At 43.3% G+C, this 12,949-nt stretch overlaps 1 protein-coding gene across 1 annotated transcript in view; it reads right to left on the bottom strand.

Annotated features, from left to right (window-relative positions):
- The window catches only part of TRPM8 (transient receptor potential cation channel subfamily M member 8), a 94,543-nt gene that overhangs the window by 43,280 nt on the left and 38,314 nt on the right, over window positions 1-12,949 (bottom strand). Inside the window, exons 10-12 of the mRNA XM_077869315.1 lie at window positions 6,178-6,280; window positions 4,937-5,055; window positions 885-1,175 (exon numbers count right to left, since the gene is read on the bottom strand). Of these exons, the coding sequence (XP_077725441.1) occupies window positions 885-1,175; window positions 4,937-5,055; window positions 6,178-6,280 (513 nt within the window). The remainder of the gene's footprint in view (window positions 1-884; window positions 1,176-4,936; window positions 5,056-6,177; window positions 6,281-12,949) is intronic.

The following is a 12,949-nucleotide window of genomic DNA, read 5'->3' as shown; positions in this document are numbered from 1 at the left end:
ACATACACCTATTAAAATCCTAGAATTACAGGAGATAATGACCTCGTTTGAGTTTTCACAGGAGCAACCAAGAATTTGAGACAAGTAGTCAATTTGAGGGGTGACCCCAGTGAAACCCACAGGGAGAGTGAGGAAATAAGATCGGAAAAGAAAGAACCAATGAAAATGGTGTGTTATTAACAAGTTGTTGCTGTAGGTAACTGGAGATTTACTACCACTAGGGAATTCTGGGAACCAGTGTAGAATACATGCCTCAGCATTAGCTCCTCCAAGTGGGGAGGGAGCTGGGGTATTTATACACCAACTGCTGGCAGTCACAGGGCTATAACCAGAGCAAACCTTCAGCAAAGAGCTGCAGCTGTGGGCTCGCAAACTGGGCCTGCGTGTGGTTGAAACACGAAGGCCTGAGAGAATTCAGGTGGTACCTCTACAGCAGCCTCCTGCATGGGAACCTGGATTATCCATTTGGAAATAGTCACTGCCCCTTTTATCTGCAAAGGGAAACTTGGCAGTCCTTTACCCAGGCTATTGATCACACCTGAAAGGCTGAGACATGAACAGGGAGCCATTCATTTGTCCCTCTTCCTTGTTAGATGCCTTCAGAAAGTGTTTGTGCCCCCATGGAGCTTTGCAATTAAGAAAAATTGTGACAATAATTTGAAGTATAGCACAGAGCTTAGAGCAAGATGTCAGACAACTCACCCAGCAGACTCATTATCTTACTGTATCTCATTACGCCACAGTAAAGGCAGTCGCAAAAATGAACGATGCCAACATGCTAGCTACTTTATCGCATTTAGAGAAGAAGTGGGAACGATGGAAGTCAAGATATTTTTTTTGCAGGAAGACTCAAAAGCAGACCACCGCACCGCCCCAGTACATACGTGAAGTTCTACATCTATGTCATCCCTGCTATTTCTGTCTTCCTTTCGGAAGCCTCTCCGGAAGTTGGCCACCAGTTTCCAGACGAATGTGAGGAGGGCATCGTTATAGGAATTCTTGGCAATCTGCAGGTTCCGGTAGACAAGGGTGCTGAAGTGGTTGGAGAAGAGTTCAGTGAGGACGTCATTGGTGAGAAACTTGCGCAGGTTCAACCCATTCTCCAGGAAGAGGCGGACAAACTTGGGTCTGTCCTTTATGAGAGCTGTAAACATGACCTCTTGCAGATCAGCAGACTATGGAGAAAGCAGAGAGGGGACTCAGACCCCACAGCCAACAAAAGAAACACAACATGTTTTCTTTCTCCTTTATGTCATATTCCCAGCCACAAAGTAAGAGTGACCTCAACATCTCTTTTAATCCTGTTTTGGGAATAAATTTAGTCTTTTCAGCTCTAATGCCACTTTAGATCATAGTTCAAACAGACAGGGAGGTGGCAAGGTGGAAACTTTGAAGGCAGCCAGGTGTGGGCTTGGAGGTGACCTGGCCTCTTGCTATCGCAGAAGAGAGATAATTACATGGGGACGACATCGGTCAGGAATTTATCCCGGCGCCCAGCATGCCAGAAGCACCCAGGGGCAGTGTGGCTCGCACCATCTCTCTGAAGTCTACAGTAGACGCTGTGAACCGACCACCGGCCTGTCTTCACTCCACACCCTGGGAGCTGCCCTTCGAGCCACACACCACCAGGCAAAGGGCCCGTCGTGTTACATTGCAGGAAGTCACTGGGACACTTGACAATGACACCCAGGTCTTATTTATCTTTACCTCCACTTTCTGGGCTTCCTGATAAACCTGTCCCATAGGAGCTTACTGAGAATCTTATTAAAGATGATTAATGTTTACCTCAGACACAAACCAGTGGGCATCAGGCCACATCAGCTTTCAGCTGTGTTCCGCTTGTCCTCCAGAACATTGTTCACAGCTCCGTACAGTTGCCAACATTACCACTTACAGGGTTCATAAACATCTACACATTTCCAGCATTAAAATCCAGATTTAGAAGGGGAAACCAGAAACTGACAACACAGAGAATCACCAGCTGGAGTCAAGGGACCGGGAATCTCTAGTCCCCAAAGCCCCCGCCCTGCCCCAACTCCTCATTCTGTCCACACGGCCCACTTCACTCACAATGTGTGCCTGACCCCCGCTTCCGGTGAATATCCTCTGCCAAGGGCAGCATTAACTGTTTCTGCTTCTGCCTCATGCCGGACTCCTGGGGATCACACATTGCCTAGAGAGGGACCTGGCAAGTGTCCCGTAGGTCTCCAAGCTGTGGCTCTACCCTCCTAAATCATCTGCCTTTCCTTGTTCACACACTTGATAGGGCGATGGTCCCCACACTTCGATCAGGGTCATCAGGGGGCTTATTAAAATACAGGTTGCCAGAGACCATCTTAGAATTTCTGCTTTAGCAGGTTGAGGTAAGGTCTGACAATTTGTGCTGCTAACAAGCTCTCAGGTTACGCCCATGCTGCCACCGGTCTGAGGACCACACTTTGAGAACCGCTGGCATACAGAGAAAGAGAAAACTTTGCAGTCCGACACATCTTTGTTTCCAAATCCTCGTTCTACCATTACCTACATATGTGACCTAGAACAAGGCTGTGTCTCCCAGCCTCAGTTTGCTCTTCTGTAAAATAGGGGCTTGCCGGGTGAAATGAGCTAACGCAGGCCAACTTCTTTTCAGAGATTTGAGGTCAGAGAAGGCCCTCAAAACAATATCAGTAACTCCCGATCCTGTGGTACCTTGGAACCCTGGATTATTAACTGGAAAAACGAGACCATCCCTGCTGTGGGTTGGTATGGATGCCAAATAAACTAACACCGTGGAACTGCTTTGTGCAGTATAAAAGGTGACACAGATATTGTCATCATTCCAAAAGCTTTTACTTATTTTGAAATGCACACTTATACAGGGTTCGATACGTGCCAATGTTCTAAGTGCTTCAGAAACACCATCTGATTTAGCCATCATCACAATCCAATGAGGTAGGTACCGCTCTGATTCTATGATCATCACCTACATTGTCAGGTGAGCCTGGTGTGCAGGTAGATGTTTAACAACCACATCTCTGAAAGAAAATAATAAGCTCTGATTCATGGTACTTGCCAGTGCCTGTGGTGCAAAGGCTCCCACTGTGCCCAATTTTCAGCCACCAGTGTGACCTCACTGAAGGCTGAATTGGGAGCAAATGTGGAGAAGCACTCCCACTGCCTAGTATTTCCAGCATGAGGATGCAACAGGCCAAAACAACTTCCAGAGCACTGATAGTAGCAAATGTGGTAAAACAATTAGAAAGTGATGAGTTTTGATTATTTATTGCCTTTATTTTTAATAAAAAATTTAATTCTGGGGGATCCCAGAATTAAGTGGGTGGCTCAGCGGTTTAGCGCCTGCCTTTGGCCTAGGACATGATCCTGGAGTCCAGGGATCGAGTCCTACATCAGGCTCCTTGCATGAAGCCTGCTTCTGTTTCTGCCATTCTCTCTCTCTCTCTCTCTCTCTCTCTTATAAATAAATAAAATATTTTTAAAAATTTAATTCTGAAGGTATATAATTTAATTCCTAATAACAACTGTATTAACAACAGACTTGCAAAATGTCTGAAATCTTAGCAGTCAACCCTTGCAAGCCAGCATGAGCTGACTCCAACACACCACCTATGGAGAAACTGAGGCACAGAGCGGTTAAGTGACTCGTGGAGGCTAAGTCATGCAGATGGGCTGGCTCTAGGGTCCATTCTCTTAACCATTATGCCTTTCACCCTGAACTATCTTTAGCAGAGTTAATAAAATTAAATGTACCATTCAATATATGCCTAAGTTTATGTTTATTTCCACAATCTGACCTTACTTAAATAGAACATTTCGCACACAGGGATTAATTTATGAATCAATTAACTAGATCTCCTTATAATTCTACCTACTTTCAACTTCCTAAAGCCTTGCAGCGTGCAATAGGGTTCACCCTACTGCAAAGACCAAACACAAGATAATGTTTGCTAAGGGAATAAATAATTTAAAAACCCATAAGCCGTTACTTTATTTGCATTACATTATTAAAATTGATAATGTATTAATATAAATCAAGTCTTCATCTGATTTTACAACAATGAGCCTAGAAGTGTTTTCTGAACCTGACAACACAGGATGAATGTCATGAGATACACGAGCCTTCTGATCTACACGAACTCTCATAAAACTAAATAGATTCTCACTACCCACTTATGACTTAGATTGATCCAAGAGAGCAGAAAACAAAGCAGCACACAGCCTCGCAGATCCAAGAATGATGGGCTATAATTGTTCCTCTGAACAAAGCTCCTAGAACTATTTAACATGAGCTGTACACAAGTGGACACTGCTAAAGTAGGCAGTCCTACAGCTCTTCTGAGAAGAATCAGCCTACTGGAAAAAAATTAGTTTTTATTGGACATACAACTTCCGTATTCAAGATGTTTGTTTGGCCAAGAATCCAGAGTCTCTAACTCTAAGACATTCATTGTGTGTCTTCAATCAAGTTCTATTTTTCCCTTATGCATCTCACGGCTGACAACCCTCTTATCAGACCTTAGCTGGGCAGAGGGGGCAGGGTGCAAAAAATGAGCAGTGCTGTCTTGATTTTTAGTCAAGCTACTTCTGATAAACCCCTTTTAGCCATCTTGCACATATTATCTCCATACATCGCCCCATCTGCTCCCAGGAGGGGGTCTGCACCTCTGCACCCAGATGGAGAAGCACCTCTCAGGTTGTGACTGCGGGCTGGAAACTTTGGCTGGCATTAGTGGATTGATACGTTCTTGCATGAGTGCTTCTGTTTTTATTATCTCTTAACAACAAACCTACTAAGTCCATGTGATCATCCTACACTATGGATAAGGAAAGTGACAGCTGACACCAGAAGGGACAGTCCTCTACAAGATCTGATATTGAAGATCTCGCAATACGTGGACCAGACCTGACACTGGACTAGCCCAGGAGAGCTTCTTTTTACCTCCCATCGGCGGTCGTTGGTGAATATCTCCTCATTGGCTAGGTCCAGCTGGTTCCATTCCAGCAGAAGCTTCAGCTGCCCATTCCAGTTATCCTTATCTTGTTCATTGGTGCTAAAGGCTGTAGGAGGACAGGGGGTGGAAAAATCAACTCACTAGAAAAAAGAGAGTCAGAACCATTCCACAGCCAATTATCAGAGCTTTTTATAAAGTAGATTCTAAGCACGTTCTCTTAGAATCTGACACTCAGAGCAGTCATTTCGCCTATTCTTATGCCTAAATAATGAATTTATTCATATTGTCCATATTCTGTATGTCCTAGAAGTATATAATTAGGATCAATTCAAACCATAATAATATCTTTCCATTTCATATCCTAACAGATAATTATGCTATATTGATATTTTCCATAGGTTCAGATTCCATGAATATTATATCTCAAGGACCATATCTGACTTATACTATATATCTAAATCTACAAAATAATGAGCCATATTATAACAATGTCTAATGTCTTTTCCAGAGCTAATATATTCTGCATTCACAAATCTCTATAAATATAATCCCATTTTAATAAATACACTTACAACCAAATTTCTAGCAAACATAATACGAATAATTCTAATAAATAGTTAATGCTTAAATCACCCTTCCTAGGTACCTCACCCTACTCTCTCTGCATACCTTACATATATTAATCAGGTGGCTCAACTCTACATGGTCTTTGCCAAGGATCGATTTACTCCAGGTAACATCCACCTTGATGGAATTCTAAGACAGCAAAGACCACAGGTGAGAATTTTAAAATAGGTTCATTCATAAGCTTCCGGAGATTTGTAGATTCCTGAAACTGAATGCAAAATTATTTACATGTACAAAGTACATGTGCATGTGTGTACATATATATGCAGAACCCTAGGACAGAGCCCACAGCTTTCACCACCTCCTGGGACTCAGCTGAAAAATTTAAACGATTGTTACAGACAGCTCTTTGGAGAGTGCTGGGATCGTATTTGGTCAGTACCTTAATGACATAAAAATTCTTGTTCTATTAAATACATCCAACCAAGAAGATTTAACTCAGCAAGTCAATAGTAGTTATTCTAGCTTCCAATCTATGATAGCGAAAATTAAGTACAAGATTATATTTCCATAAAGCTGTTTTAAGAAATACATGCAGGCCATTAGAAGCCACAGAAAGCAACACAAAGCCCAAACTTCTAGAGGAGCTATTTTTACTCACCTTTGTACAAAGCATAAGAAATAGCATTGCTCACAATTTCGTCTCCAGCTTCTTCCATTTTAATAACTGTTAATAGGTGAGAACTTTCGAGAATTTCTTTGAGCTGGCAAGATTTAAAGGGCACAGTTGTCAGGCAACTGATTTCAGTCATAATGAGCATAAACGTCTCTCTTTTGGTAGAGAATCTTTTATTCCATTCTTTCTTGAAGACCGTCTACGGGGTGTTCCAGAGCCCCTTCCCTCACCTACAGCACCTGTCCCCGTAGCACCTGACCTCTGAGTTGAAATAATGAGTCCTTAGCCACAATGAGAACAAAGTACTGGTTGTACGAGGGCGACACATGTGAAAAAGTTCTTATTGAAGAGCTGAGACTCAGGGACTGGGGGTGAATGCGAGTGTGTGTGTGCATGTGTGTGTGAGTGAGCATGCGTGAGTGTGTGCATGGGTCTTTATGAGTGTGTGGGCATATATAAGTGTGGACATGTGTGAGTGAGTGTGTGCAGGTGTGAGTGAGCATTGTGAGCGTGTGTATATGTATGTGAGTGTGTAAGTGGGCTGTGTGGGTGTGTGTGAGTGTGCATGGGTATGTGAGTGTGTGCAGGTGTGAGTATGCATGTGCATGACTGTGTGAGTATGCATGACTGAGTATGCATGACTGTGTGAGTATGCATGTGCATGCACCCATGTCATCAGGCTTGGCACATGGTAGGCAATTGTTGAATGAGCGAACAAAAGTGAAAAGAGGAAGAGAAAGTCATAGAAAACACCCAGTGTGGTCATCAGGGCTTAACCCGTGGGAAGGAAAAGTGCAATATAAACAATAGCCAAGAGGACTTGATTGGATAAAGAGAAAAGGAATTTGCTATTATCCTTCATGATTTTTCTGTAATACTTAATTTTAAAACCTGATCTCAAGGCACCTGGGTGGCTCAGTCAGTTAAGTTACTGCCTTCAGCTCAGATTGTGATCTCGGGGTCCTGGGATCAAGCCACACGTTGGGCTCCCTACTCAGCAAGGAGTCTGCTTTTCCCTTTCCTGCTGCCCCTCCCCCACACTCATGCTTGCTCTCTCTCTCTCTCTTTCTATCTCAAATAACTAAATAAAATCTTTCAAAAATAAATAAATGAATAAAACCCAATCCCAAGGCTTCCAGGGTCATTGAGCTTGGCCAAAGCTCAACAAGGTAGAGCGCCTGTAGAAGAGGAAGCCAGCCTGGTTTTGGTTTACTGGGCTCCAGGTTGGAGACAGGGGCCCAGCAACATTTGGAAACAAGGATCTGGAACTGCAGAGTCTCACCTGGCCAGGGGGAGGGAGATCTCAGGCCAGGGTGGAAGGGTGAAAGCCGTGCAGCAGGCAGGGCCTTGGATTTGGATGTTAGGAGTGACGGTTTGGGCTGCAGTCTCCTGGGAAGGCAGTACTGGAGGCCTTAGTTCAGAGCATGCAGTGATTGGGGGTGACCAGGAAATATAGGAAAACCACAGGGACACACACACTGTAGGCAGTGGGAGGGTGAGCGTGAAGGATGGGGTCCTGTCTCCAAGTGGGCAGTCCTAGCCCAGGCAAGAGGAAGGGAGTACAACTAGAAATGACAGGGGGAAGGGGTCCAGGTCCCAAGATTCCAGGCACACGTGGGGGTGGGTAGCACTGAGGGGCTGAGACATCTTTCCCTTCCAAACAAAAAGGAAAAAGGAGAAGGTGAATATGGGTACAGGGCACACTGATGGGGCCCAGGGACACCTTTGGGGAATCCTACATGGTCTCCCTCCTCAACACCTCCTTCTTGCGTCCTCTAGCCCTGCCCCCTCCCACTGCAGCCAGTGTGAGCTTCCCTGAACACAACTCACCACATGCTCACCCTGATTCAACCTTGCAGTGACTTCCTCTTCCACTTGAACATGATCCAGACCTCAAAACAGTGATCGAGAAGCTGCCTGGCCTGGCCCTTCATAAGCTCTCCAGCTTTCCCTGGGAACTCCAACCCTCACTGCCATATTCCAGGTCCTCGGGTGGGCCATGCTTGCTTTGTGCCTCAGGGCATTTGCACATGCTATCCTCATCATTACAATCCCAGTCTTCACCCCCACTGACTACCTGCCATTCAGATCACAGCTCTCACCTACTCTGAGAAGTCTCCTGAGAGACCTTTCTTACCAGGCCAGGCTCCCTTGGCTCATACCGTTCCAAATCCATGTTACCTTTCTTTAGCACACTCATTTCAGTTTGAAATTATACAACGCTATGTATCATAATCACTCAACACAAACTTTATTCCAATTTCTGTTTTCTCTGTGGGGACAAGGACTCTTCCCATTGTGTACACTGCTCTTTCTGAAATGCCTATTCCAGAACCTGACATATGGTATATGCTCAATAAATATCAACTGAATAAATGAGTAGATGAAAGAGTTTGAAATAAATGAATGGTATCTAGGCGGACTGATGGATTGGGATACTATGAAGGGTTAAGTTCTCCAGAAGGTGAGGAGCAGGCAGAGGAGAACAATTCTGGTTGAACTGGTAGAAAAAGAAAGCATGATCCCAGTGGAGATATATTGGGTTCCCTGGAAAGGTCAGGAAACCATGAGTTCAGATTTGAGGGTTGGTCATCCACAAGATCAGTGAGGTCACCTCTAATTAGCCCGGAGTGTTGTTCAATTAATATCTGACTGGATGTATACATTCATTAATTAACAATTCCACTCTTGAGCTTGGTCTTTTGGGAAATCTGTACTGATTGCAAAACTTCATATAAGTGCATAACTAAAATGCCAGACCAATTTTTATTATTGATGGATGTCTTCTGACCTGATTATAATTATGAAGGATCATTAGCATATTAGATATGAATATGAATGAGGTATGAATTCCAGGAAGGATAAGTGAGATGTGTCTGATTTTTAGCCTGTTTCAGATTTCCTGTAACAGTTTTCTGAAAGCAGAAATCAAATTCCCTCACTGAGGGTGGAGGACTCATTAGACGGCCTCCGTTCTTTGGACATGACCTGGCTCAGACTCTTCAAGCCAACTTGCATGAGGAGTAAAGGGAAAGCCACTGACAAGGATCCAGAGCCATCTTTGGTGGGTAAGCTAAGAGTTGCCTATTCCTTCCTCTGTGGGTATCCTTGAACCAACTACTGAATTTCTTCCATGCACCCAAGAAAGCACCTTGAGTTTAGTGCTCAACAGTCAGTGTCTCTGGGATTGCTCTGTTGCTGTGTTTGGAATTGACTCAGACCATTTAGGTCTCCACATGTGGAGAATGAAAACTGTATAACCACTTTGGGAAGGGAGGACTCCTTTTCCTCACCGACATATTTCCATGCAAAGTGAGCTCCATCCAAATCAAGGCCCTTGACATTCTCCACCCCTTCACTTACTCCCATTTAGGGTCAGGGAGTGGCATGTCTGGTTGATGACTCTCACTCTGCCCAGCCAGCCCTTTCCTGCTTTTCTGTTGGGATCTACTCCTTGCAGAGTGCTAGTGTTCTGCTCTGCCATGGGCCACACACTTGGCCGGGGTGGGGAGGCAGCTCCATCTAGATGGGCTCATCTGTCTCATTCTGGGGCTCAGCACAAGGAAGCCCATTACGACTGCACCCCTAAGCCACCTCTGCCAATTTTGCTTTTATCATCAACGAAGCTGATAAAATTTGATCTCTGTTCACCTTGCACCTATTTCTCAACTGGGCTTGGCCAAGATACAAGGAAATCCCAGCATGAACTTTTGTATAAAACCATCAGCTTTATATTTTTAGTAAAACCTGAAAAACACTATAATTCATATAGGAATATCATACAAGCCTACGTGGGGCAGGACATCATTCAGCACCAATATTGACACTGGAAGAAGATACATCTGTGTTTTTAAATTCGAAATTTTAGGTAATAAGACTTAATTATCCAGAAAGGACTTGCTTCTTCACCACTTCAGCCATCGCATCTCACCAGGATTACAAGCTAATCATCCATGCATCTGAAATTAAATAAGACCAGTAGGGTCCCACTGTGTGTTAATTTACCAGAGAACCCAGCAGCCTAGAAGGCTGAGTTCATTTTTCTCATGATTAACAAGTATTTGGTTTATTTAGACTTGCCTTAAACAATGGCAGAGACTACCCATGAACAAGACTATCTTCATGATACCAGAGTTTCAGTTTGCTGCATTGGATATTTTGAAATGCTTTCACAACTAAATAGTGTTAAAATGCCAGTCTAGTTAAATAATATTTCTTATACTAAATCCAACCTTGAACTCTAATGACAAAATGGGTTCTATGATTAAAAATAACTCTCAGGACGCCTCGGTGGTTCAGTGGTTGAACATCTGCTTCTGGCTCAGGGCATGATTCCAGAGTTCCGGGATCAAGTCCCGCACGGGGCTCCCCATATGGAACCTGCTTATCCCTCTGACTATGTCTCTGTCTCTCTGTGTGTGTCTCTCATGAATAAATAAATAAAATATTTAAAAAATAGCTCCCTCATTGTCCATAGCCTGTTATTTCCTTTATGATTCCCAAGTGGCAGCATATATTCCAAAAAATATCCAAGCATCAAAGTCCATTCTGGAATGAGCTGACTTGAATGCACCCACTGATATTAACGTGGGCTTTCTAAGAACTGAGAAGTCAAGGAAATGGAAGTTGGTTCAACTCAACAGCAATCATTATGTATGGTGAAAGAGAGTGGTCTAGTTTCATTCTTCTGCATGTGGATGTCCAATTTTCCCAGCACCATTTATTGAAGAGACTGTCTTTCTTCCAGTGGATAGTCTTTCCTCCTTTGTCGAATATTAGTTGACCATAAAGCAGAGGGTCCACTTCTGGATTCTCTATTCTGTTCCATTTATCTATGTGTCTGTTTTTGTACCAGTACCACACTGTCTTGATGACCACAGCTTTCTAGTACAACCTGAAATCTGGCATTGTGATGCCCCCAGCTATGGTTTTCTTTTTTAAAATTCCCCTGGCTATTTGGGGTCTTTTCTGATTCCACAAAATCTTAAAATAATTTGTTCTAACTCTCTGAAGAAAGTCCATGGTATTTTGATAGGGATTGCATTAAACGTGTAAATTGCCCTGGGTAACATTGACATTTTCACAATATTAATTCTGCCAATCCATGAGCATGGAATATTTTTCCATCTCTTTGTGTCTTCCTCAATTTCTTTCAGAAGTGTTCTATAGTTTTTAGGGTATAGATCCTTTACCTCTTTGGTTAGGTTTATTCCTAGGTATCTTATGCTTTGGGTGCAATTGTAAATGGGATTGACTCCTTAATTTATCTTTCTTCAGTCTCATTATTAGTATATAGAAATGCCACTGACTTCTGGGCATTGATTTTGTATCCTGCCACACTGCCAAATTGCTGTATGAGTTCTAGCAATCTTGGGGTGGAGGCTTTTGGGTTTTCTATGTAGAGTATCATGTCATCGGCCAAGAGGGAGAGTTTGACTTCTTCTTTCCCAATTTGAATGCCTTTAATGTCTTTTTGTTGTCTGATTGCTGAGGCTAGGACTTCTAGTACTATGTTGAATAGCAGTGGTGAGAGTGGACATCCCTGTCTTTTTCCTGATCTTAGGGGAAAGGCTCCCAGTGCTTCCCCATTGAGAAAGATCTAAATGTGAGACAAGATTCCATCAAAATCCTAGAGGAGAACACAGGCAACACCCTTTTTGAACTCAGCCACAGTAACTTCTTGCAAGATACATACATGAAGGCAAAAGAAACAAAAGCAAAAATGGACTATTGGGACTTCATCAAGATAAGAAGATTTGCACAGCAAAGGATACAGTCAACAAAACTAAAAGACAACCTACAGAATGGGAGAAGATATTTGCAAATGATGTATCAGATAAAGGGCTAGTTTCCAAGATCTATAAAGAACTTATTAAACTCAACAGCAAAGAAACAAACAATCCAATTATGAAATGGGCAAAAGACATGAACAGAAATCTCACAGAGGAAGACATAGACATGGCCAACACACACATGAGAAAATGCTCTGCATCACTTGCCATCAGGGAAATACAAATCAAAACCACAATGAGACACCACCTCACACCAGTGAGAATGGGGAAAATTAACAAGGCAGGAAGCCACAAATGTTGGAGAGGATGCAGAGAAAAGGGAACCCTCTTACACTGTTGATGGGAATGTGAACTGGTGCAGCCACTCTGGAAAACTGTGTGAAGGTTCCTCAAATAGTTAAAAATAGACCTGCCCTACGACCCAGCAATTGTACTGCTGGGGATTTACCCCAAAGATACAGATGCAATGAAATGCTGGGACACCTGCACCCCGATGTTTCTAGCAGCAATGTCCACAATAGCCAAACTGTGGAAGGAGCCTCTGTGTCCATCGAAAGATGAATGGATAAAGAAGATGTGGTTTATGTATACAATGGAATATTACCCAGCCATTAGAAATGACAAATACCCACCATTTGCTTCGACGTGGATGGAACTGTGGGGTATTATGCTGAGTGAAATAAGTCAATCGGAGAAGGACAAACATTATATGGTCTCATTCATTTGGGGAATATAAATAATAGTGAAAGGGAATAGAGGGGAAGGGAGAAGAAATGGGTAGGAAATATCAGAAAGGAAGACAGAACATGGAAGACTCCTAACTCTGGGAAACGAACTAGGGGTGATGGAAGGGGAGGAGGGCGGGGAGTGGGGGTGATTGGGTGGTGAGCACTGAGGGGGGGCACTTGAAGGGATGAGCACTGGGTGTTATTCTGTATGTTGGCAAATTGAACACCAATAAAAAA

Source organism: Canis aureus, chromosome 24 (genome assembly GCF_053574225.1).
Source record: "Canis aureus isolate CA01 chromosome 24, VMU_Caureus_v.1.0, whole genome shotgun sequence".
NCBI lineage: Eukaryota > Metazoa > Chordata > Mammalia > Carnivora > Canidae > Canis > Canis aureus.
This window is presented reverse-complemented; position numbering and strand designations above follow the sequence as displayed.